At 40.9% G+C, this 21531-nt stretch overlaps 1 protein-coding gene and 1 long non-coding RNA gene across 3 annotated transcripts in view; one reads left to right on the forward strand and one right to left on the reverse strand.

Annotated features, from left to right (window-relative positions):
* Positions 1-11927, forward strand: part of LOC142046573 (uncharacterized) — a 92711-nt gene extending 80784 nt beyond the window's left edge. Inside the window, exon 3 of the long non-coding RNA XR_012655531.1 lies at positions 11371-11927. This is a non-coding gene — a long non-coding RNA (uncharacterized LOC142046573). The remainder of the gene's footprint in view (positions 1-11370) is intronic.
* CEP85L (centrosomal protein 85L) overlaps positions 1-21531 on the reverse strand; it is a 185620-nt gene that overhangs the window by 3420 nt on the left and 160669 nt on the right. For both annotated transcript variants that reach the window (XM_032780536.2, XM_032780534.2), the window contains 8 exons: positions 20909-21026; positions 18213-18389; positions 12004-12156; positions 10473-10627; positions 8604-8721; positions 8030-8080; positions 1646-1753; positions 976-1189 (listed from right to left, as the gene is read on the reverse strand). In XM_032780536.2, the coding sequence (XP_032636427.1) occupies positions 976-1189; positions 1646-1753; positions 8030-8080; positions 8604-8721; positions 10473-10627; positions 12004-12156; positions 18213-18389; positions 20909-21026 (1094 nt within the window). The remainder of the gene's footprint in view (positions 1-975; positions 1190-1645; positions 1754-8029; positions 8081-8603; positions 8722-10472; positions 10628-12003; positions 12157-18212; positions 18390-20908; positions 21027-21531) is intronic.

Below are 21531 nucleotides of genomic sequence, written 5' to 3' on the forward strand. Positions count from 1 at the left end.
CCTCCCTGAGCTTTTAAAAATCCGGTTTCCTGATTGGTCCTCTGGTCAGGTGTTTGGTTCCCTTTGTTAACCCTTTACAGATAAAAGAAACATTAACCCTTAGCTATCTGTTTATGACACCCCAACCCCCCCATTCCCTGTCCGCCCCCCCCAGAACCTCCACCCCCTCCCTGCCCCTTATCAAACCCCTCCTCCCAGCCCTGGACCAGCCCCCTTACCATGCTGCTCAAAGCGGCAGGAGCTGCCGAGCTGCCCAGAGCACTGGTGGCCTGCGAGACGGGGAGGGGCTGGGGGACCCTCAAGCGGGGCCGACAGGACAGTCCCATGGGCTGGATGCAGTCTGCGGACCGGAGTTTGCCCACCCATGGCCCCTTTAATAACTGGTTCTACACTGGTTTCTTGCGAACTGGTGCGAACTGGCTCCAGCTCACCACTGGGTAGAGGTGTACTTATTCAAGATCATATGGCACAGTAAGATTATGTGTATTAATGCCAGTATACTGGCTCATCTGCAAGTATGCTAACAACATATATAATTTTCTCCACGTCTCCTCCTAATCTGTTGGGTATGTTGTGTGCGATCAAACAGCTGCTGCATTTCACCTTAGAGAACATGGCACGACTCTATAAAGTGGTTCCTGATTATGATTTGGTCACAGCATATACATTTGAAAAGAGCTTTGGGATCTTTGTGGTAAGACGTACATGGGGAATTGCTATGCTTTAGCAGGCTGAGTTCTGCCCCTCCGGTATATCTTATAGCCTGAAGGACATTAACAGGAAATACTTAATAGCTTGGACTAGTAACTGCAAGATCAAGAGCACTTGAAAAATATACAAAGAGTGCTGTTTAGATTTCTTCATGGTGACCAGAAAGTACAGGTCTCTGCCAGCCTAAACTAGATTCCATTGCTATAGACTGTGTTTTCTCAATGTCAAAGTACAATATAAATATTGCATGATAATATCACTTACATCTGATTCCCAGCAGTAAGGAGAGGTTAGGCTCCTTGCCCTGAGCTCTCTGGGTGAGAATACTGCATAGTGCTTTCAAGTCAAACAAACAATGGGACATTTCTTTGAACAACTGGTCAGCCACCGGCATCTTTTCAGACACTGGCTGTCTGCACTGTTCCATCTGGCATAGCTGCTCCCTCAAAAAGGCATTCTCTTCCATTAGTCTTTGGTTCTTTGTGAAAAGAAAGAAAGAAAAAGGGCGGTGTCATTTTCTTCACTTAATACTAGCCCCACCAGATGTAGACTTCTCAAAACATTGCCCATACAAAAAAGCAGCATGTTTTCGGTTTCAGACCGTGAACAATATGAATTAAACTGAATGGACTTAAATAAATGCCATCATTTATCAACTGGCAGATTTACGGCCTACTCTGATTTTAAAAAATAAATATTAAAAATAAACCATCCATATCAAAGCTTCCAGGCTAGAGCACTCGCTCAAAGTGTGAATGGCAATAAATCCCCACCCATGTGTCTGTTTCATTCATTTATCGGGTCTTGTCATTAACCTAAACAGTAAGCTCTTCAGGGCAGGGACTGGCTCCTTACTACATGCCTGCACAGCACCTAGCACAATGGGGCTTGGTTGTGGTAGAAATATTTTTATAAGGGGTTTCTAATTACTTACTTCAAGCAGAGTTTTATTTAACTGCTGTATATGCCTTTCTTTTTCTTCAGTCTCATTTGTCATCTTCTGCATTGTCACTTTCCCTTGCAAAAGCTTTTCTTCCATAGACTGGATAGAATAAAAACAGGAATAAGTGCCTTAATTCTTGTATCTTGTCAGTCGTGGTATATAGAGATAAATTTCGTTGATTTACTGTACTTGTCATGTTCCAATTTACTTACTCGTCTATATTCACCACCTTGCTATCGGCAATTAAATGACTCAGCATTTATCTATAGGAACAATTTCCTCTAGCAGTCAGTTGAGGAGCAAATCTCTGTAGGACACTGACTATTTCTAATCAGAAAAAAATGTAAGTTACCATGATAGATTGCTACAGTAATATCACACCTCAAAGAAAAACCCTTAAAAAAATACGGATCTTCATAAACACAAATACCTGTGGATTCTAAAAAGGGAAAAAATGCATGGAGTCTAAAATTACTGTTCTTATAATTAATTCAAAGCAGCTATTTCCTTTTTATGAAGAGTGTCTTAATGCCCACTAAGTGTCAATTTTATGTTAATTTCATTGTGACTAACAAGATGAAGTTCTTTTCACCTTTCTTTTTCCATTTTTAAGAATATGGAAACAACCCCTCCTTTGGGTACTGGTGAATTTGATGCTAAGTTGAGATTGAAGGACTTTTTTGGCCTCTGATGGTAACTCTTGATATGATGCAGTTACTTTAGTTTTTTACATAATTATTTTTAAACACCTGAACTGTGCAGTGGGGGGTGAAAGAATCCTGATTAAACAAGTGGCTGCAAGGTAAAATAATGTAATAGCTTTTGGATCACTTCAGCTGTCCAAATGATTATCCCAGCAGTTACAAACCAGCAATAACTTTCTCTGCACCTATTGCTAATAAATACTCAGTTTCTCAGATTTGATTCCTACATTGACCAAAAAGATCAACTCCTCCAATGACGCTGAGTCAACAGCTCTTGAGTGTGCTTTAGTGGTCTCACCTCACTGTCTTTTTGACAGCTGACTGCTTAAATAACAGTAAACCCATTTTATAAAGCTTCTTAAGGTAGTTGAAAACAGAGATACAGGACAAATTTCACCCCTAATTAGGTCAAAGTTTTTGCAATATCAGCTCATCTGAGATAATGGTTTTGATCTCATGAGAAATTCACACCATTGCTTTATTTCCTTTGCCTAGCTTTAATATGTATCTCAGACATTCATCTAAAACACTTATCTGTACTTATTGTATGTTACTGTGATGCAACATTCCATGTTCTTTCTTGAAAATAGGGATAATCCTGCTCTGCACAAATATGTGGAATTTGTTAATGTTTGTATAGTTCTGAAAAGGTACATCACTAAATAATATTTCAGATTACGTGCATGCATCATGTTTTGTGGGTGGAGTGGGTTTCTAGTTCCTGCTTACAGAGGTTACTTCTGGGTTTCAAAAGACACCTCTGCATACATAGTTCCACCTGGACATATACTGCAATTCAGTACGATTGTAGTTATCTTTTGTCAGTATCATGTAGACTTATTTCACCACTTGATGATTTCCCTTATCTATGTTTATATGCTTTTGCAGGGTTATTTGGGTTAAATCCAGAAAGAGAAGCAGACAAACTGCCTCACTCAGAACATTAATAAAGCTGAGCTACTGCTTATATAAACTCCTAGTGCTCTAAACCAGACTCTTGCAAAGCTTCAAAAAGGGGGATTTTTTTCATGTTGGTAACATTATCGCTCTGAAAGCCCAGTGATATGCTCTCACAGTACATCCAAAGGTTCCTTTATATCCTTTGATCAGCATATTAATATGTAAAACCTGTTGCCCAGTTCCAATTATTTTATGTCAATCCACTCCTATCTTGCTCAAAATACAGTAGTAGCATCGGTGGCAATGCTGCATACTTTGTCACTGGTGCCCTGGCCTTGGGAACTCTTTTGATTTAACCTTTCCAGGCCAGTGGAACTCAAGATTGTGTTGTAACAAGAAAAATGGGTGCTTCATAGATTACTGCTTATGACACAATGCTAGCCCATGTATGGGATGGCATTGGCTCTTGGAAAAGTCCTGTAAAATGTAATAGAGAATTATCTCTCTCTCTCAGAATTCTAAGAGGCTGGTTAAAAAAATGTAAGCTTAATCATTCTTTATTAAGTTCTATAGTTTAATTTCAATAGGAACCTAATGGTTTCATCCCAGTTTTCTAACCATTTTTCTTGAGGATATGAAGAGCTCAAGGAGCAGAAGAGCAATAACTGAAGCAGCCACAGCAAATTGTGCTGAATTGTTCCAAACTGTACAGTGCTTTTGGGGCACAGAAAAATGCCCATGACGTTTTAGGATAAACTAATTCCTTTTATGACCTAATATGAAATTACTCTGAGAGTTGCATTCAAAGGCTAATGCACTAATCTACTGCCCATTTGACACCCAATAGCATAGAGCTTTTCCAAATGCATTATCCTGAAAGTAATGAGGAATGGTGCCGCTGCTTCCCTGTTCTGACGCACCAAACCCAAATAGAGAGGATCTGTCTTTCCTATTACGTTAAAATTTTGACTTCTAAATGGGGAATAATAAGAGAGTTTACTCTTACTGCTGTGCTAAATCACCATGTGGAGCCCCCAGATATTATTCATTTATATCAACTAAAAGAGGTTTTTACATTCAACAGTCATACTGAATGCATGTTTACATTCTTTGTTTTATGTTCATCCCATCTATGCACATTACAAGTTGGGTTTTTTTGTTTTTTTTTTAAAGACGTGTTCACAAGTACTATTAAGTTTTACCATTTGATTTTCAAAATTCTGTTTGTCATTTGTCTTATGTATAACTCTAGTCACACTCCATCAATGAATAGTCTGGAAATAATTTCACATACAGTTCTACATTGCACTGAATCATACGTATGTCATCAGCTCATGAGTCACTGGCATTTGCCAGGGATCACTAAAATTGGAAACCTGTATTAATAATTATTAATTCAACCTTGGGTAGGAAATTCATGCTTAAGTGCACACTCACATATAAGTCCACTGGTTTACCATCCTGGACACACAGTACTATGGTTTTCTCTGTCCCCTCCTGCTGTTTGACTTACTTTATACATTTTCTGTATGAAGTTAACATTCAGTTATGTTAATCCCATCAGTCATGATACACAAACAGCTCCATGAATAGGAACGCCAGATATGCATTAGATAACAAGTTCTCTGTACACTCTGGCTTTTCTATCCTTTTTAGTATTTATATTTTTTTTCATAAGGGAAATGTTAATTTTGTGACAATCTGAATTAATCATTTGAATAGGGATTTTAAAAAAGCAACTTCCATCTACATTTTTTTTTTCTGAAGCTGTACGGCACGCAAAATAACATCTCTCAAAAGTAACCAGGACGTTAATCTCTCACAATAAAAAAAACAGGAAGATCAAAACCATTACTTAGAGAGATTACAAATAAACAGGAAATTAAAATGGTCACAAACTGTTGTTTGGAGCAGGATTTGTTTTCATTTCAGCTGACACTTCCAGCAGGCAAATATCAAAGATCATATTGGGGAGGCTACTTTTTTAATAAAATACTGAACTGAAGATAAATTTATAAAGCATAATTTTAAATTGTGGATGAACTCACTGAGTAAATAAGATTCAAAAAGGTATTATTGGGCTGGTTTTTGCTTAACCATATTCTGTGCTTCCTGGTTCTGAAAAGAAATCCTCCCTCTTCTAGTGATGTTTAACAATTCACCTGCAATTTCCTATAAACTCCCAGCAGGAGACAGGAGAACAAGTGCTACATGATGACTGCTGAGGGCAGAGGTCAAGTAAATATGGACTGATGGAAACTTGCTGGCCAGGAACAAGCACTGAAACCCTCTTCTCCAGCCCCACAAAAATATCAAGATGGCAGGGGAGTGGAGAAGGAAAACGAAAAACAGTCCTGCCAAGATGTGAGAATTACTCTCAACTGTGAAGTCAACAAGCCTGAGACTGCTGATCCCCCTTTGGAGCTGCCTGTGACTCCTTATTCTGAAACAGGCTGGGGAGGAACGGGGCTGGTGAAACAGCCATATTTCTTCTCTCCCTTCCTCTCTCAACAGAAGCACAAAATGACCATGGAGGAGCACACAAGGCATCAGGCAGGTCTACAGAGGGGAATCTGAGTGCTCTGGGGGGCTGACTCCACAGTGAAACAGGCTAGAGAGCTTCTCAGCTTCTAAAGTTCAATTTTTGTTCTTTTGGGGGTGGTCTGATGGGGTTTGATCCAAAGGCCACTGAAATAAATGGAAAGCCTCCCATTTGCAGCAGGCCATTAGTGCTTACCACCTGGTCCCTGAGGCTCACTGTCGATCTTTCAGAGGGGTGTTCATGCATCTCCCTGGATGCAAGTGCTGGTGCTCCACATCTGGGAGCTTCCAGTGGGAAGAGACTGTATTATTTGGGTTGCCACCAAACGGGGCAAGGAAGAGCTGCTTACAGGAAACTGGAAGCAGATGTGTTTCAGGGGCAAGAATCTCTCTTGCAAACAGGAAGACAAGAAAGAGATCCTAATTTAAAAATAGAAGTTTTAAAGGAGAGAGCAAGATCCCTGGTCATGCGGAGTTCTGTTTGCACCACTCTGGGAGTAAAAAGGCAACTTAACACTGCCCTAAATACACAGCTGAGGATTCCCCAGCCCTGCCAAATCCTTTGTTGGCATAGAGCTGGCATAGCTAGTTCTCCACCAGACCCCCAAACCAGGAGTATGTGTGGAGCATGCTGCAATCCGGCTCTCCCCCCCCGGCTGTTGGCCCTGAGGGGGCCATTGCAAGCCAGCATTTGGAAATTGCTCTAAATTGGGCCAGGAGCTGAACTGGCCCTGGTTACTTCAGGGATCTGAAAGGATTCTATTTTGCTGCCTTTGGTGTGCTGACGGATACCCCATTGCACCTGAGATCCTGGTCCTCAGACCTAGCTTGGTTTTAAACTCATTCTGACCCTCACTTATTTGCTAAGGGTGAAAGTTTTCTACATTGCACACCCAGTACTTATGCAGCAGGTAACTGAAACTGACATTATCTTTATAACATTGCTGAAGATGCTAAGTCAGACTCTCCTTTCATATAAAACCAGTTTTCCCTGTGTAACTCCACTGCTTTCAGTGGAGTCAGACCTGACTCAGGATGGTGAGAGAACAGAATCAGCCGTCAACTACAGCTGACAGAACACTGCGCACAAGTGTCAGGTATGCAAGCTTTCTTTTTTCCACCTCTTAACCGTACAAACATCCCGTACTGAAGATACTGTTTAAAAATAGGCTGTCAATAGCAGCAAGTCCTGACAGTGGATATAGAAGGGCTACTGGGGCTAACTCAGGTTAGGGCAACGCTAGCCTTAGTACCAGTAAATAAAGCAGAGTTTGTAGCCACTGGCCCTAATCCAGATCAACACAGAATTTGACTCAGTGTAAAACCCTCAGCATATTTAATATCAGAGGGGTAGCCGTGTTAGTCTGGATCTGTAAAAGCAGCAAAGAGTCCTGTGGCACCTTATAGACTAACAGATGTATTGGAGCATGAGCTTTCGTGGGTGAATACCCATACGAAGTGGGTATTCACCCACGAAAGCTCATGCTCCAATACGTCTGTTAGTCTATACGGTGCCACAGGATTCTTTGCAGCATATTTAATGACTTCCACTGCTATGCCACCCAGCAGCAGGGAAGTAGATGGGATAAGAAGGTTAAAACTATAGGGGAACTGGACAGATCCAGGAAATACATTGTGATGGCATAAGTGTGTCAAGCTACTAAAGAGTCAGTCAAATTGATGGGTAAAATTACTCATTTATTTTATCAAAGTAAGTGAAGGAAACTGCTTTGTTAATAGGAATGCCAGATTGTTCATACTGTAGCAACTCATCAATAATGGCTTTTATTTCAAACCCATTCCTGTTAGATTTCCATTCATTCAAGACTGCAGTCTTAGAGCAACTGCTAGTGTTCAATATTTAGGTGTTTAATGTGTATTTCCTTTTCTTATCTGACTACAATTTGTGCCTGTCCCCTGACACGTTGTTAAAGAGTGTGCAGTCATACCAATAGCACCAAAAGTGACATAAGCAGCTCTGAGGATATCGGACATGACATCCTTTAGACCATCAGCATCAGGCAACTTGTAGGGAGGCAGTTTTCCACCTTATGCTGGGAATCCAATTTGTTTCTATCTGCAAAGTGCTAAAAAGCTTATTTTAAGTTAAGGCTACGGAGGTGTTCTACTTCAAGCTATTTGGGCAGAGATACAGTATCTTTGTTTTAATAGCACATTATCATAAACTGCAACTGCCTAAACCAATGGCAAAATATATACATTTCCTTACCTGAATTTCTATCATCATCCCAGCTATCTGATTTTGTTGATTGTCTATGACCTATAAAAAAAAAACAACCAGAAATATGACTAAGTACCATATTTAAAAAGATGATTGACCCTGTGAGTTTTAAGTAGAACAGTCTCTCTAATTTCTGATCTAGTGACCTCTTTTCTTTTATAAATGTCTAAACTGGAACTCAAATTACCTATTCTCAAAGAAGTAAATAACAAAAAACAAACAAACAAAAAAAAGAAATACTGCTTAATGCTCACACAGCAATCTTCATTATGAAATTACTAATCACACAATCACAATTAGTTTTTACCAAGAAACTGGCAGTAAGTTGTGTCTCTCTCTCTGTATTTTATTTGACCAAAAATAGTTTACATTTTCTTGTGCAACTGAGAATTCATGCAAAACAAATGCACTGACCCAAGAAACACATATGTTGAAGAGAAACCGGAATCAGCAATACATGTGAAAAATTAAGTGAGAGAAAAATAAGACAAAGAAACACAATAGGAGATTCTTAGGTTGTGGATGCTACTGACAGTTCAGCTAATCAGTTTCATGGACTGACCTTGCGGGCTTTCTCGTTCTTTTCTTTGAGGCATTCATTCTCACTCTGAAGCTGTTTTGTGTCCAACATGGGAAGGCGGATACCATCTTCCAGGCATTTTTCTACTTTCTGTTGCAAACTGCAATTCAGAGATAAGAATGGAAAAGCAACTCATCAATTTATTGGGAAAACAAGGAAACAAAACTGCAGTATGTTCTAGTGGAGGGTTTAAAAACCACTCTAAGCAACATCAACTGGTCTCTCACCAAACCCACCAAGACTTTACAAGTAGATTCCAGCTTCCTGTATAAGCAAACTGACAGGTGGGTAAGCTGTGTAAATCCTGGATTTCTTGAAGTCACCATGTCACTAACAAGAACAGATCAATCTAAATACACAGGAAAGTTTTATTACTTATCCAATATATACTCCATCTTTGTAATACTTTGCTGCCTGGTTAAAAAAGTAAATCCTGGACCAGATTCTGTGTTGCATCTCTTGAGGCAAGGCACTGGAGGTGCACTCAGAAGGAGGGGAACAACTCTGACTTTAAAACACCTTTGTGCTGCCCATTTTATGGGCTGCTGTGGGGGCTGAATCAGCTCCAGCATTAGTCAGAGCAGTCCTGGGGGTTGTTCTTACAGCAGCTTTACTAAATTTGCCTATGGGGTCCCTATGAGCTCCACTGCAGTCCAGAATTGCCAAGCACTATGGTCTATCATTCCTGCCCCCTATGATGGGCATGTGAGGGGGCAGCATAAAGCCACAAATCTCAACCATTACACTGTTTACGCACCAGAGGAATGTTCCCAGCCCCCTGCAGTTTGTTTAAAGCCCCTATATGCTGCCAGAGCTTCCCCCCTCAGCAGCTTTCAAAAATAAATGTATTTTATTACAGTGACAATCCTGTTTTCCAATACAGAAACCAGAGATGGTTTCAAATATGTGTAGGCTTTCAGGAGAGACAAAACCATCCCTGTAGATCACAGGGACACAAATAAAAAGGTGCATCAGCTGTAAGATGGAAACAATGTGCCCAGTGATCTGCCTGACTAGATGTCCCAACCAGCTAGCCTTTCACCAGTAACACACTTTTAGACTGCTACTGGCATGTACATTTAGGAAAGTGAGGGGCCCTGAACTAAAGCGACATCCACCCCAAATTATAAGAAATTATCCTTTTCATAACCTCTCCCTTTTGGCTGTCTTTAACACATAACTCCAATTGATATTTTTCCTTTAAAAATAATGCCTTTAAGTAGTATAAAGAATGTAACATACACCATAGTCTCATTCAATCATCCATCTGGAATTTTTCCATGGAAATCTGCCCAATTTGTTCTTTTATGATTATGTTAGGCCAGTGATAGGGCACCAGCTGCAGTTAAATCTCCCTGTAAATATCCGCCCACTTCAGAACAAATACCTCCCCCATTAGGAGATGGATGCAGGATTTTTAAATCTTTGACCCTTCCATGGTTAGTTTACCCCTCAATACATTTCTTCTGAGCTTTCCTACAGTCCAGTCCAGGCTTATTTATTAGCTTGGAATGCTGGGAGTCTTGGAACAATGCTCTTTTGCTGCACATGCTTATTCTGTCCAACCGTCACTGGGCACTATGTCATGATGCCAGCTCTCAGAAAAACATTGGTGATAGTCAGCCCCTCCTCTGTTATCATATCATTCGTAACATGATACAAAGGAAATCTCATCGTATTTCCAGTACAGTGTCAATGACTTTTGTGTCATACTGTCACCATCTGTGTGGTAATATATTCCAGTGTGACACAAAAGTCATTGACACCACACTGGAGTAAAGCTGCAAAGAATTTGGCAGCTTGAAACAAGTATGCTTCAACAGTCCCAGAGCATCATGTAGATATTCATACCTCTGCACTGTGGTGACCAGGTCTTTTTCTTTCTTTTTCTGACACACGAGTTGCAGCTCTTTCTCCCTACATTGTGTTCTAGTCTCTCCAAGCTTCTTCTCCAAATCGGTCACTGTTTCTTGCAGTTGCTTGTTCTTCTCTTCTAGAATGCGCAGCTAAGACATTACAGCCAAACAGATACAATGCTGAGTTTTGTATTGAGTACTTACTACAGGCCCCAGCTTTACACTTATCTTCGGAATACCCTTTTAGCCTCATTTTGACTGTTTCCAACTACAGTGCACTAAAGTCTATTATAATTATCCTTGTTACACTGTTAAAACACCTTTTTAACACTTTAAATATTTGTTTTACTAATCAGGTGGGGAAAAAGTGATATTCATATTGCAATTCAGTCAAGAGGAATTGCAAAACAATCAGTGATGGTGTGATCCGTGGCCAGAAAAGGTTAAGCATCCTGCAAGATAAATGACCTGAATTCAACCTCTAGGAACATATTGGTAGAAAATGTTTGTGTTTTGTGTGTTTACATATACATTGTTAGAGGTTAACAATGTAACAAAACTGTTCTTGTCTATGCTGTATTCTGTTAATTCATATATCAAAAGGAGATCTTAACATTTAAATGAACTGTAAATATAGTGATATCACTGTATTGATCTCTCTTTGAAATGTATAGCAAATCACCTGCGAATGGTGGAAAATATTGCCTTATGTTAATCCTTGTAGCTAATTACTGGTGATGCTTAGGAAATAAGCCCTACTTCAAAGTCTCAGTGATTGCCTATTGCTCACCTAAGAACTCAGAGCTGTCAAGAGAAGGCCTAGAACTATATAAAAAAAAAAACCTTTGGGGCATGATTCTTTTTATTTCAGATTTGCTTGATGCTTTACACAGGGGAAGCTTGAGTCCTACGACTGAGATCTCCAGTCCCACCGGGATCACCCTGAATATGAATGTTGGACTATATCCCATGGACAAATTCTGAAAGAGCTCTGCAACTACAAAGCTCACAATCTGTACTATAAAACTGATCTCAAAAATGTACTCATGTCTGTATGCATCTTTTAACCAATACTCACTCTCTTTTCTTTTTTAATACATTTTAGTTTAGGTAATAAGAATTGGCTGTAGGATGGGTAAGATCTGAAATATTCATTACCTTGGGAGGTAATGTGTCCAGTCCTTTGGGATTGGTATAATTTTATTCTATGATGAATAAGATTTTCAGTAATCCTCATCATATTTGACTTGGTTGTCTGGATGGAAGCCCAAGGCTGGGTTGCTTTAAGGGAACTGTGTTGGCTTCTGGGTAACCAGTAAGGTATTACAAAAGCTGTTATCAAAATCTAAGTATTGGAATATGCACTAGCTTTAGGGATTGTCTTTCCCATTCTTTACAGATTGCCCTAATTGAATAACCCCAGTGTGGCTCCCCTGGGACCCTGGTCACAAATGCATGTCACAGAATATATTTATATTTGTACCTCTTCTTTTACGTATTATTAAAACCAGATACTTCTCCCTTACCTGCTTACTCTGCCTTTCTACATCATCCAGCGTTGGCAGGTCAGCTAGATATTTTTCTAGCGTTTCAATTCGTCTCTGTTTGTCTTTGTTTTGTTCAGACTCTTTTTGGCATTTCTTTTTCAGGCTATTTATGTACCTGTCTCTGGTTTTAAGCTACAAGAGTAATAAAATTACATAATTTATTATGGTACAAAATAAATCTGTACAAGATAATGAAGAATCTATTTCCAAATTCTCAGAACTCAGCAGATCTTTAGAAGCTACATTCCTAGCCAGAAGTAAGTTACTACAGAAAATTACACCAAAGGGTCATTTATTTTGCTTAAATCCAGTATCGCCTACGCAGAACAATTACCCTCTTTCAATATTTGCATTGCGCCAAACATATTTGAAGCTACAATTATTTTACCTTGATTTATATGACCCACTGTTTGGGAATTGAAAACATCCTTATTTAACACATTCTTTTTTGTCAGTTGCCCACCATCTGCTAGGAAGTTTCTCACTATTTTGGCTTGCTCTATGTGCATGCCTGGGAGAACTGGAACAAAACTGTGTGGACAGTCAAAGAGTCTGCATTTTGCTGCAAGTCTGTATGAATCATTGCAGAGAAAAAACAGAGGCAGAGAATTGTTTCTGGGGATAAAGCAAAGCCTGGTCTAAGGCTATTGCAGAAGAGCTGTCTATGTTCTGCTCTTTTCCTACTGCTATCCAGGCAAACAGGACTGGTGTACATTTTTTGTAAATAAACATATTACACTAAGATAGTGGTTTCCAACCTTTTAATGCTCAAGTTCACTTTTTGAATCTAAGGGCAACCCAGGATTTACCCAGCCTCTTCCCTGAGGCCCTGCCCCTTCCCCAAAGCCCCGCCCCACTCACTCTTCCCCCCTCACCCCCAATCGCTTGCTCTCCACCCCGCCCCACTCACTTTTCACCAGGCTGGGGTAGGAGTTTGGGAGGGAATGTGGGCTCTGGGCTCGGGCCAATGGGTTTGCAGTGTGGGAGGGGGCTCTGGTCAGGGCATGGGGCAGGGAATTGGGGTGCAGGAGGGGGTGAGGGGTGCAACCTCTTGGCAGGAGTTTGGGTGCAGGAGGGGTCTCCAGGCTGGGGCAGGGGCTTGGGGTGCAGGATGGGGTACAGGGTGCTGGCTCTGGGAGGGGGCTCAGAGCTGGAGGTTGAGGTACAGCCTCCTGCCGGGCAGCCCTTGCCTCTGGCGGCTCCCGGTTGGCAGTGCAGCATGACTGCTGCTAAGGCAGGCTCCCTGCCTACTCCAGCCCCACACCACTCCTGGAAGGGGCCCCAGCAGCCCCTGGGGGGCAGCGAGGGGCATGTGGCTCTGCACCTCTGCAAGCACTTCCCCTGCAGCTCTCCTGGCCAATGGGAGCTGTGGGGGCAGTGCTTGCAGGCAGGAGCAGTGTGCAGAGGGAGACCTCTGCCCCACCCCCAGCCCTGGGGCTGCACTGGCCACTTCTGGGAGTGGCATAGGGCCAGGGTAAGGATTCTGCCTTAGCAGCAGCCACACACTGCCACCAGAGATCACGATCGACTGGGAGATCCTCTAGGATTGACCAGTCGATCGCAATCAACCGGTTGGTGACCACTGCACTAAGAAAATACCCTGATACTATGCCACCAATTTGTCATCCAAATGGAAACCTCTCTGCAAGACTCTGAATTTTTGCTGCTCAGCCTAAGGGGCAACAGCTCTGTTTTTGGGCTTTGATGTTGTATACCATCATACCACATAGCCACTTTTACTCCCAGCTCTTGAACTTTTCAGGTACTTATTCTGTATAACTTGATAATGCCCTACTTATAAGTTTCTGGATTTTTTTTTTTTTTTTAAACACACACATGCTTCTGAGTTTCTTGGTTAAATACTATGCTTCAAAGCCATGTATACAAGAAACTGCATGGCCTCTGATAAAGAGCACTGGACTGGGGGTCAGGAGACTTGGTTCTATTTCTGCTTCTGCCACTGACCTGCTGTGTGACACTGGGCAAGTCACTTCACATCCCTGTGCCTGTTTCCCCTCCTATCCTTTGTCTGTCTTGTTTTTTGGGCAGGGACTGTTTCTCTGTATATGCTTGCAAAGCACCATGGAGTCCTGATTCACCTGATGCCTAAAGGTACTGCAGTGATAATAGGAAATAATAATCCCTAACTCTTAAACAGTACTTTTCATCATTACATTTCAAAGTGCTTTACAAAGGAAGTTACTATCATTAGGCCCATTGTACAGAGGGGCAAATGAGGCACAGAGGTGAAGTGACTCATCCAAGGTCACCCATCAGGCCAGTGGCAGAGCCAGGAACAGATCCCAGGTCTCCCAAGTCCAGTACTCTACCCACTACGCCAGTAACAGTGGTTTACTCATGATACTCTTCTTGAGTTACAAAGTGTTATTTCAACTCTTATTTTATAATATACACACAATATAAATGTTTGGTTTTGGATATTATTTTGTGCAACAGCTACAGGAATTTAAAACAACTTCAAATACATAGCTATCGGGACTAAACCTAATAGGAATCTGAGCCAAAAATTTGACCTTGACACAGTCCAACAACTACATCAGAGGACATCACAATGAAATATCAGGTTTGTTAAGGCTGACTTTCTACAGGAATCTTAATTTACCATCAGCCTGCAAAATACTTTCTTTGCTATGTTTGATAACCAAGATCTGTACACATACATGCATTCCTGGTACTTGCTTTATTAACAAGGATTTAAAAAAAAACAAAACACGACTACTCAAAACCTGTCTTCTCACTTAGGATCTGAATTAAGGAAAACTCTATCCATATTGCTCAGATCAACAGCCTAGCAACTTACAGGATTAGAAATACTTGTCGCTATGAATAAGTGTGAAATTTAACCCTTTAAAATATCAAATACAATTGGTGTTTCTGTGTCTAGTGATGGAAACATCCATCTTGCTGAAAAACATATGTTATGTGTGACACTGGCAATGTCAGAGTCTAATGAGGGAGTCTATAAAAGTGTTTAGTAGCTGACAACATCTGAAAAGCTTTTCCAGGGCCAATTTTCTAAACAAGTCAGGAGCCTGGGGGCTACAGGAGGGCTATATACACATTCTGTTAAGTTTTAAGATTAGTTTTGATATGAATCTCTTAATTATCAGGGCCTCAAAAATGGGCTGTTCTACGACATTTCTTACCAGGTAGAACTCAAAAGTATTTGGAGATACATCGTAGAATTAGGATGCTTCCCCCAACTTATGACCTTCCAAAAATGCCTTTGCTCCTCTGACATGTCATCTTCCTTTAGGGGATGCTGGCTTTGTGATTTCTTCAGTGAGGTTTTGCACAACTGTTTCATCCACTAAAATCCTCCAGCATTTTCAGGGACAGACATAGTGCCTTCTCCACATCTCCCATTTCCCTCTTGCATCCACAACCTGACATTCCTCTCCTGCAATCACAGTCTGTAGCTTCTCTTCCTCAATTAGCTAGACTGTCAGCCACTGATATTCCCCTTCCTTGCATCCCCACATCCCCAATTTCCTCTCCCCACATCCTAAAGGATTATTTTTCCTGTAAAGGTCAGCCCTCAACAGTGTTAATGTCAGTATTATGGTGAAAACTTAATTTTGTCCTCTTGTATGCGGTGGGGGTGGGGGGTTTGAATGAAGGGGGTTCCCTTACTAGTAGTTTGTTTCAATCCCCCACGCCTTGCCTTGGGATGGAGATCCCTTCCACGGCCTTTGGGGAGGAGGAATTCACCGAGAAATCACTTCAACACCTCTCTCAGTAATGATCTGTTTTATCAGCAAATAGTTCCCCGGATGAGCAAAATAATTTCAGCACTCCCATCATCAATCCCTCAGTGACTGATTAGGCGCCTTCTCTCCTTTACGCTCTGACTGATCCTAACATCAGCACAGTGACGGTGGTGCACAGGGGTCATGCAGACAGGCTGCCTCCTGGACCTAGCTCCCAATTCAGAGTTCAGACCTCCTGTCAGCTGTGTTCCTACAGTGGCACATGCCCTTTCTGGCCCTGCATTTCCTCCCTTCTACAACTACAATTCCATCCTACTTTAATGCATTCATTTAATTACACAATCACGTATTTTTTTCCACAGGATCCTTGGCTCATTCAGTCCACAGGCTGGATGGGGCTTAGGGAATAAGTCATGGTTGTGTAGTAAATTAGGCGGCAGAGATTCTGCCCAACTCCCAGAACAGCCCAGAATCAGGAGCCGTCCTTGTCTTGCATTGTAACTTGTACGCTGCACCTCTCAAAGAGGCAGCAGTTTTTCACTCATGGATTTGGCACATTTGCTCTAGAAGGCAGAACAGCTCAGTATATGAGACTTGTGTCTGCTGTATTAGACACAGTGGTTCTAGTTCCAAACTTTCCACACTATTTAAAAAAAAATGTTCATTTATTCATATTAATAAGTGCTTCAAAACACATGAATTTTCAGACTGTTGGGCTGAGGCACATGGATACAATTTTCCTTTAAAGCAACACCCTGGGCAAACCTTATTGACATGAGCTGAAATCAGTGACAGGAACAGGTTGTAACTGGTTTCTGAATACCATTCAAACCTTCAAGAGAGCTTCCGATCCATTCATGCTGACACTGTGGTCAGCAATGGTAATTTTTCTATTGCAGACATCATTTAATGGAGTTTTAAAAATAAATTGAGTCATCAGTTTGTGTAGCGTATTTTAAGATGTAACCAGGGTTGCTCAGAGGATGCGATGTTCCTTCTAAGGCAGTGATCCCCAACCTTTTCGTCCGGCAGGCGCCAGTGGAGCACCCGCCGAAATGCCGCCGAATTTCCACAGCATTTTGGCGGCAACGCCTCTTGACGATGCCGCTTGCCGAAGCAGCGTCATGGAGAGGCGTCACCGCCAAAATGCCACAGAAATTCGGCAGCATTTCAGCGGGTGCTCCACCGCTGGCCAGGATGCAGGCGCATTTAGATGCTCCCACAGGTGCCATGGCGCCTGCGGGCACCATGTTGTGAAGCCCTGTTCTAAGGGAACGTGCTCAACTGAAAGTAAGTAAAGAAACAAAAATTAAGATTTCAATACACTGTCACAAGTCTTTGTGCTTACAAGCCTACCGCCTTTTCTACACCATGGAATTTTAACAGAAAATGTCCCTCTTTGGCTCGCATTAGGAACCACAAGACCCATAATGAAGATGGGTGATTTCAGCACCAGGTCATATATGCTTGCTGGAAGCAAGCTTAATTAATATGGTGCTGAAAATGGCAGTTGGAACAGAGAAAGCCATCTACATTCAGGCTAACACCAGTGAAGCTGCCCACAGTTTTGTCATCCCTTCAGGAAAAGCTAATGCTACCTCAGTGAGTTGTTTTTACTGTTCCCTCAGCCACTATTATCTCTCTCCTGTTCTGAATGTTCCACTTTAGGGAGGACAGCAACACAGGCCTTTTTTAAAAAAAAGGTTTCCAGAGTTACATCCATATTAACAAATTACAATCCATGTGGCAGCCATGTTAAACTCCTACAGGTTATAGTACTTGTGGCGGTATATAGCATCTGTTTGGCTGTTATTATTTGTTACCTGGATTACAGTTACACCTAGAGGGCCACTGCAGTAGGCACTGAACACACGTACAAATAGCAAGACTGCCCCTGTACAAGAGGGGTTTTTTTAAATCAAAAACCAAAAGCCCTCATGCTGCCACTCAGGGCCGGCTCCAGGTTTCTTGCTGCCCCAAGCAAATAAAAAAAAAAGGGGGGGGAGAGTACCACCGCCGAAGCAAACAACAACAACAACAACAACAACAAAAAATGGAGTGCTGTGCTGAAGGAAAAAAAACAAACAACAACAACCCGGAGTGCTGCCCCTTGAAAAGTGCCGCCCCAAGCACATGCTTGAAATGCTGGTGCCTAGAGCTGGCCCTGCTGCCACTCTGTTGACATGGTTAATGTTTGGTACACTTCTACTGGGCTTGATTCAAACTGTGATACTCCAGTTTCACCCAGTGCAGCGCCACTGAAATCAAGTAATTATGTAACACAAAGTAACACTGGAACAAGTGGTGAATCAGGCTCGGCATGTTTAAATGCCATATTGTGGATGGACTATAGATACCACAGGATAAATAAGAACCTAAATATTAGTTGCTTTCTGCTTAAAAAGTTCTGATGCAGTCATGGCATAAAGGTGAAATCTAAACATGAAAGCCACTTACTTTCTCTTCCATCTTCTTTTTCTCTTCACTGGATTTGTTTGAAATTTGCTTGAGAAACTCATTGAGTTGCATTTCCTTATTCTCAACTGATGCAAGCTTTTGCTCAAGCTCCTCACAGTGGGATACTGATCTTTCTGAAAATGGAGCTTGCAATGATGTGTTCTCATATTGTGAATGCTTTAAAAAAAAAAGAAAAGAAAAGAAAAAGTACAGTTAAAGTCCAGCTGACAATCTTACATAACCGAATGGCTCCTAGAGAAAACCCTCTTACTTGGTAGATTGAAAAATACAGTGCCTGTTTTGGAAAGAAAATGCACATATGCTACAACATGTTTTCTGAGGAGAGGTGACACAGCACAAGCTACGAAAAATAACTGCACTGGTGTTCATTAGGCTACATCTTCACTACAAGCCCAGAGATTCCCCTGCTCACGTACACATACTCATGCCAGCTCTCATCAAGCTAGCACGGGGGTAAATAGCACAAGCAGGGGAATCGCACCTCAAGCTCGTAGGGAAGGCATAGCCTTATATAACACATTTTTTTGTATACAAATAGAGTGGGATTTAATTTTCAGTCAATATTGGATGTCTGAGCATAAGCATGAAAAAATCAGCTAATACACCATGAATTTCTGGAAGTTATACTTGGTGGAGCAGGAGAATATCTGAATTTGGCAATCATACCTTAAAATGAAGAATTATGATGATCTCCATAACATGCTTAAAGGGACAGGGTAATGTCAAATTTGGCCCCAAATTTAGGTTTTTCTTTTACAGAAAACCAAGACATCCGTAGTGTTTCCAACCCCAAACACTGCATTAGAACCCCAAAAGCAAACCAGACTGCAAATGACTATGAACAAACCAAAATATTGCAATGGCGCTTACATCTTTAGAAGCTTTTTGAAAGAGGGTAAGCATTATTATCCCTATTTTTCTGATAGAGAAACTGAGGTACAGAAAGATGGAGTGACTTGCCCAAGATCACAAAAGTGGCAGAGCCAAGAACAGAACCTAGGTTTTATATCTGCTGCTCTACCTACTGCACTAAGTGGCCTCCTCATTTCACCGGAGTGAAAATTACATTTCTGTTTTCATTGTCCATGGTGAGAGAAGTGCAAGATAGAGACAGATAGCATGAGTGATGAAAAGTAAATTGCATTTTTTTTTTTAAAAGACTTGTAGTTTCAGTACTCTACATTGGAATTTATAAAGCAATTTGATTTTGTTAAAAGACATGATTTTTGAGCTGACAGCATCCCTTTAACAAAATAGAGAAAATATTCAGAATAATTTTTTAAATCTTTTCAAAGATTAAGCTACGTATTAGGAATACAATTAAGAAAAATAACTCCCAGGAATAGATACTGAATAAACCAATTAAAGCAAAAATCCTCTGAGCCTTGATTTTAAAAATGCTATTAATTAAGAAAAGCCTTCATTAATGTTTTACATAAAGTTTACTATTTACATGATTATATATAAGATTGTGTGTAACACCCTTTTCCTAAAAAATAAATAAAACCAACACACACCAGAACTTGCAAGGATGTTCTAACTGCCCCTTTCATGTTGAAAAAAAAATGTCAATACTTTTTTTCTTTCAAACTCATACCCACCCAATCTCTAATAGGTAACTATTTCAGTATAGAAAAGCATGTTCACAATTTTAAAATAATTTTACAAAATAAGGAGATTTGCAGAAGTGCCTACGACTGGGATTAAGCACCTAAATCCCTGAGGCACCTGAAAATCTTTCCCTAAATAATTAACAATGCATGGTGTTTCCATTTCAGTCAATGCATTTGTTAGCTTACAGCCATGCTAAATTCTCAGTTCCAACAAGACAATGTTCAGGTGTTCAGACTCCTCTTTCTATGGGCTTATATGTACACTGGGCCAGGTCCTCAGCTGGCATACATCACTATTGCTCCAATGACATAACTGGAGTTATGCTGAAGTACATGAACTGAGGATCTGGTCCGTTGATTGTAACAAGAAAAAGGTTAAGGTGATACAAGGGAAACAGGATAGGAGAATCTTTTGTCTACGCTTTTCATTGTCATTCTTCACTCCCCCATCTCCCTCTGGATGCATCTTTGGGCACTATCCCAGGTCCTACTTAGGTGTCCCTGCCAAATTTGTCTTCTTTTGCCATGCAAAGTTACTCCATTGGTACCTTGCTTGACCATCACAGCCCAGGCTTCTACATCTTTTCCATTTATTTTAAGGTGTTGAACTTCAGACAATATAGCTAACACTGCAATGTTACTTTTCTTGAACCTCTTCCTCATTTCACTTCATCTTTACCATTACCCTGCAACCTGTTTTAGAGATCCTTCTGCTGGGTGAATACTATGATGGCTCTAACCTCATTCTTCACAATACACACTTTTTTTCAGATTTCAAACACATACAATAGTAAAATTAATGTTAAGAACAAAAACACACTTTATATAAACAGTTGATTTAAAACTTGAAAAACACTTCTGCAATTATTGGGGGAAAACTACATTTTAACAGAACATTCTGAAATGTATGCAAAGTATGAGTATTAGGCAATATTACAGACGACAAACAATTTAAATGGTTTTACTTTTTGGCCTGCAATGAACTGTGAACTTGCCCTCAGGTATTTCTGATGCATTCAGTTAATATATATCGAAATACCTAAATGAAAATAACCATCCTACCTGTAAATTAGTCACATAAGATTCTTCACAATTCACAAGATGGCTCAGCCTGGCATGTTGAGCCCGTAATTCATTCTCCCGTATCTTCTGATGTAAACTGTTAATTTGTTGCTTCTGCCTGTAATACATAAAGCCAGATTACTTTGAGGGTGGGGAGAAGAGGAGGAAACCATGAATCTTGAAGATTTATGCTTCCAACCACTATAGCAATAAAGACCAACCTTCAACTTCCTTTGAGCATGTGAAAGAGAAAACTATAGGCTCCACTTGGTCAAAGTTAGATGTTTCACCATTCTGAATCTATAGTAAACCTGGGATTTCCCATTGCAGTCCATCTGAAATTAATCCAGATTTGGGCCAGAATTGGCGTCCCACTAGGCTATGACATACAGACGTCTGCTAAGATACATGGTCATATATATTCCCCATAAAGCATATACAAAATGAGCTAAGTTCAGCCTGGAGAATCCAGGTGGAACTCCTGTGGAAGTGTGTCTTGAGACCACCATGAATTTGACAAGTAGAGATGTCTTTTAAACCAGGGGCTAGAAAAGGGGCAGGGCTACACCTGCTTTTGCTCCTCTGGTTGCATATTATGCTTTTTTCACATAACTGAAATTTAC

The sequence above is a fragment of the Chelonoidis abingdonii genome, chromosome 3 (assembly GCF_003597395.2).
Source record: "Chelonoidis abingdonii isolate Lonesome George chromosome 3, CheloAbing_2.0, whole genome shotgun sequence".
Classification (NCBI taxonomy): Eukaryota; Metazoa; Chordata; order Testudines; family Testudinidae; genus Chelonoidis; species Chelonoidis abingdonii.